We start from the raw sequence: 4,956 nt of genomic DNA on the forward strand, positions 1-4,956 counted from the left end.
CATTTTACAGTCTTCAGTGGTTCTTTTTCATTTAGCTAACTTTGTACTATTTTTCTATTTCAACTGCAAGAAAATTTGACTCTGATTTGATTTTCTCATGAGTTTTTATAGAGCGTGTGGAACTAATTTGCTGTCAGATATGTCTTTATGTGTGTACTGCATCATCTTTTTCATCCACTTGAACAGAGGGGAGTATTTGGACCTCTCTTACACTTAACAACTGCCTGGCTTCATTTCATTATGAGACACCCCAGCTCCAGATCAGAGTTCAGTCAATATCCTCTTCTCCAGGTGTTTTCTCAGTCCCCCACTACTCAAACTGCAAACACTATGTACCCATAGATAATGAAGCACATGCAGACTTACAAGTCTAGACAAAACAAAATTTGTGAAGAAAACCCGTGAACTTTGGCTTATAGAGAGAAAGTTGTAAGATACCTGTTAGTCCACTACCAGGGTTCTGAAAGATTACAACTTAAAAACAAGATGGATTCATGGGAAATATATGAAAGAAAGAGCTGTTGTTGGGTTAAATGATTACAGAGACACATGATAGCTACTCAGTTTCCTTTTATCTTCATTTCTCAATTCTCACATCACATATTATGTCATCATCAATCAATATGCTGTTTTTGTATGCATCCATTAACAGAAAAAGAAAACGACTCCTATTTGCTCTCTTTCCCAAGGTAATTTATAAACACTAAGGCCATAACAAAACATTCCTTCCTACCATGAATTCTTTACAGTATTTATCTACTCCTGTAGAAAAAACTATAGGTTATGAAGAGAGGGTGAGATACCATCCAGCTGTTTTGGTCTTTCAAGTGGAAGCTTCTCCATTTCAAAAGTACCATGGTTGCCTGCCGTGGAGACCTCTCTTTCTGACACTTGGAGCTCATTCAAGGCTCGCTTCGCATAAATAGTGAAAACAACCACGGTAATGACTGCAGCTATGAAGGTTATGGTGTTGTAGACAATCTCCACTGTTGTCAGGTGATGGTTCCTATACTTCACATCTGTGTATGTTCTTATTAACCTCCCACTGCAGTCACATGCCACATCTTTTTGAGAATTTTGATACCAGTTATCAGTAGGAATTCCAAAAAATCTACATACTAGGAAGAAATGACAGGAAAAGAAGCACAATATAGTAAAATCCTGACTGACCTATAGATGTAAATGAATGATTCAGGTACCATTCCAGCAATGGACCCGCATAAATACGGCCCGAATCTCATCTTCGTTACCACGATGGCATAGTTAAAAATTGTGTATGGAAATGGTGAGACCCTGAAAAGACCAACCACGCGGAACTGATGGAACCAGCTTCCTTCCCCAGCTACTGCAATTACAGCCGCATGTTGGGGCCATCTCTTCAACCATTGCTAAAGAGTTTTTTGAGATAGATCAATATATATGAAAGGAGATGCAAAACAAATGAGGATGACTGGGTACATATTCTGAAATGAGCGGAAGCAGTACAGAGCAATAACTCACATGGATAGGCTCGCGGAAAAGTAGACCAATCATGTAAGGCAAGGTCATTCCAATAGTAGTTCCAATCATGATTATTACGAACCCTAGACCATAACCAAATATTATCCCTGCAAGCCACATAGAGGGCCCTGAAGGAATTAAAAGAACAGGGAAAAGTGCCAGAGATGCAACAAGAACAAAAGCAAGGACTGGCCGCCCAAAGGCCGTGGCTTCCCATTCCATGACCGGAAGGAGAATCTACAAAACAAGACAATAGCAAAACAAGAAAAAGATTTAGGTTATCCAACCCTTTATGATAATACAAGTTAACCTGACCTATTATTGGAAACACAAGTTCGAGAAAGTTTCATTTCTTTTCTTTTTTGTTCTAATTTGTTTGTAGGTGTGAGCATATTGTCCAACTATCCCGCTATGAATGTAAGTTTCATGGATACTAATGTGGTCATAACATTAAACCTAGCTCGATGACTAAAATAGGGCAGCAGTAGAACAAGAAAAATAAGGCAACAGAATCTAAGAGAAAGAACAACAGCAAGGATAGATGTACCTTCTCGAGCACAAATGGTATACCCCACTTAAAAGAGACTATCACCAACAATATCAAAAGAATGACGCATAGTATGACTTTCATCCACCAGATGTGATCTCTAACTCTTATTTCTGCTGGACGCTGTACATAATCACCTTCAACTATTCTTGGTCCATTTGACACAACCAGGCTTACATATTCACTGTCCTCCCTTGCACTTGGGACGGAGTTGGCTCTGTGCTGTCCTAACCCCTCTTCAGATGACCTCATCATTCTAGTAAGACCCAATCAATCTACATACAACATAGTACAACTTGTTAAAAACGTGGCAACCTTGGTGCCGAAATAACAATAACTAGACTAATTTAGCGGTGAGAAAGAACATGACCTAAAAACAAAGATAAACAATAGTGTAGAACCCCAATTCATTTTCACGAAAGGAGAACTCCCAGAACAACAAAAAACTGTTAGGCTAAACTTACTCAGTGGAATTCATCAACTCAATTCAAATTGAACAAAACCCATTTTAAGCCAACAAAACAGACAGTTCCCTATAAATCCTGAAGAACCCCCAATAGAAAAAAACATACAATATTTCTCACAAACGGAGCCTAATGCAGAAACAACGGTTCAAGTTTCTATTCAAATAATAGAGATTTGAACTCTGCCAGTGACACTCTTCTCTCAAAAATAGAACGCTATACAGAAAGCCTAATGCTGCCGGAGCATGAGCAAATATAAAGTTGAACTGCATCCTTATTGTTTAAGAACAAACCTCATTACCTAAAACCAGGTAATTTTCTAAAAATTGAGTAAAAAATGTCACGAATTCTTCATTTCCTTCAGTAAATTCAACGATTACTTCCAAGAGAAATCCTTCTTTGAACAAACTGGGTGATGAGTAACGAGTTAATCTAGAAATGGAATCTCCATCCATAATCAATAACGAAAAATCACTGGCTAATAATTTGCACCCACAAACAACAACATAAAAAAAAATCTCCTGAAAATTCAAAAGGTAAAAATCAATCAAACAGAGAAGAGCATAAAAACTCCTCCTACAACCATGCCCTAAGTTTTGAAAGCTTGTTAAATTTCAACAGTTTCTTCTTTAACTTACTTGATTCAAAAGGGGGAAATCTAATGAATCCAAAGAAAAAAAAAAAGAAGAAGAATCATGATAAAAATGAAACCATCTCAGAAGAAATTGAAGAAGATAGAAGAAAATACCTAGGTTTTTGTTGTTTGTTTACCTCTTGAAGTTGCCTTATGAGTAAAAGCAAGAAAGAAGAGAGAGTCTGTGTGTATTCCTCTTCTTGTGATGGTTTTTAGTTTTGGATATTTCACAGGGCAATAGGAAGAGTTGGTTTGAAAGGAAGGAAACCGAAATAGGAAAAAAGTGAAACACGGCAAATGGGAAAGTAGTTGAGAAATTGAAATTCGCCTAAATATTTGAAGAGATGCTGCTACGAATATTGATGCTCATGATGATGATACTTTTGATGGAATGGCCTACTCCATCCATACACACACTTGGAAAGCATTTTCTATGTTTTTTCTTTTCATATTATTATGATATTGGTTTGCTTCTCGTGGATGCTCTGCTCTCTTTTACTTTAATCAAAAATGGGATTTACCCAAGCAAAAAAAAACACAATACAGTACAGGATATTTTTCATTTACTGACTGAGCACTATTAAATGTTGGATAATGCTCTGAGCTTCTGACTTTTTGTTTTGGGAACTCCTCTTTGGAAACAGATCCAAGGGTTTTGAATAGATTCAAGTTCGATTCGAGTTAAAAATTTTCATAAAATTACAGTATTTCTTGTCAGTAAAATTTACTGAAAATTCTGATATTAACAGCTACTCCTCCTGTTTCTGAAAGACCGTCCTCTATTCCTTTTTCGTCAGTTTCAAAATTGTGTCAAGCTTCTGTTTATAATCATAATTTTTCAACGAACTCTCTAATATACCCTTGAATTTTTTATATTCATAAATAAATTTTTAACGTGACCAAATCTAAAATATTAAAGAAATTTGTATAATTGAGGAAACAGATATATCTTTCATTCCTTTTAAGGAAATATACATTTAACTCTAAAAATTAGATTTTTTTATAAAGTTTATACTTCTTAAATTCAATATCTTTAAATTTCTTTTTTATATTTTGTATTTATAATTCTCACACCAATTTTGGATAGTCTTTATTGCTAGCATTTTTATTAAAATAAAATAGATAAGTAACTAAGGGTAGTCAAATAAAATAATATGGTCTCTTTAATATTTTAAGAAAGTCAAAGCGGACTGTCTTTATGAAACGGAGGGAGTATTTAACAACAATGATGATAATTACTTACCAATCCCCTAATCCATTTAGGACAAAACACTAAAACTGTTTTTAACCAAATGCCGAAACATTCGTAAGGCGAATCAAACCATAGGTCATAGTCGTATGATACTAGTATACTACCAAGTTAAGTTAGATGAAACAAAAGCTTCTAATTGAGTGGTTTCGGCCTTGGTGGTGTTTTTTCACACAACCCACTGTAATTTTTTTGAAATGAAAAACGTTATATGTTGGTTAGATGAAACAAAAGCTTCCAATTGAGTAGTTTCGGCCTTGGTGGTGTGATAGACATATTTTTGTGTCTAATTTGTCCTCAATGCCTGTATTGTTGGAACTCTATTTTTGTATTAATATTGTGTTTTTATGTTTGTTTAGGTGTTTTTGGAGAAAATACCCTTGTATGGAAAGAGTTGCTCAAAAAGTGATGATTTACACCCCGGAGAAAAGTATTAAAGGCACCCCAGAAATGTCTTGGAGGCGCCCCAGAAATGTACCGGAAACGTCCCAGAAATGTCCCGGAGGAAACCAGAAAAATTACTATTTCAACCCAAGAATTACTATTTCAGCCCAAATTCCTA

General features: G+C 35.6%; 1 protein-coding gene across 4 annotated transcripts; it reads right to left on the minus strand.

Moving 5' to 3' along the window:
* Positions 1 to 475: 475 nt before the first annotated feature.
* On the minus strand, positions 476 to 3,560 carry LOC113333132 (TVP38/TMEM64 family membrane protein slr0305-like). 4 transcript variants are annotated; one of them, XM_026579630.1, is made up of 5 exons: positions 3,283 to 3,554; positions 2,048 to 2,322; positions 1,501 to 1,737; positions 1,171 to 1,388; positions 476 to 1,045 (listed from the first exon to the last, which is right to left on the minus strand). In XM_026579630.1, the coding sequence occupies exons 2-5, from the start codon at positions 2,300 to 2,302 to the stop codon at positions 775 to 777; spliced, it is 981 nt and encodes a 326-aa protein (XP_026435415.1). In that variant the 5' UTR covers positions 2,303 to 2,322; positions 3,283 to 3,554; the 3' UTR covers positions 476 to 774. The 4 variants fall into 4 exon arrangements, with proteins under 4 accessions (XP_026435415.1, XP_026435414.1, XP_026435416.1 ...); XM_026579629.1 differs by having other exon boundaries at positions 3,260 to 3,554; XM_026579631.1 differs by lacking the exon at positions 3,283 to 3,554 and adding an exon at positions 2,813 to 2,833.
* Between the last annotated feature and the right edge of the window lie 1,396 nt (positions 3,561 to 4,956).

This window comes from Papaver somniferum, unplaced genomic scaffold (genome assembly GCF_003573695.1).
Source record: "Papaver somniferum cultivar HN1 unplaced genomic scaffold, ASM357369v1 unplaced-scaffold_132, whole genome shotgun sequence".
Classification (NCBI taxonomy): domain Eukaryota; kingdom Viridiplantae; phylum Streptophyta; class Magnoliopsida; order Ranunculales; family Papaveraceae; genus Papaver; species Papaver somniferum.

Excerpts from the sequence above, each read along its gene's own strand:
- LOC113333132 (XM_026579630.1), bottom strand. The coding sequence starts at position 2,302 with ATGATGAGGTCATCTGAAGAGGGGTTAGGACAGCACAGAGCCAACTCC. Across the intron at positions 1,738-2,047 it reads TACCATTTGTGCTCGAGAAG|ATTCTCCTTCCGGTCATGGA; the intron begins GTACATCTATCC and ends CTTGTTTTGTAG. Across the intron at positions 1,046-1,170 it reads TCATTCATTTACATCTATAG|TGGGAGGTTAATAAGAACAT; the intron begins GTCAGTCAGGAT and ends ATGTGACTGCAG.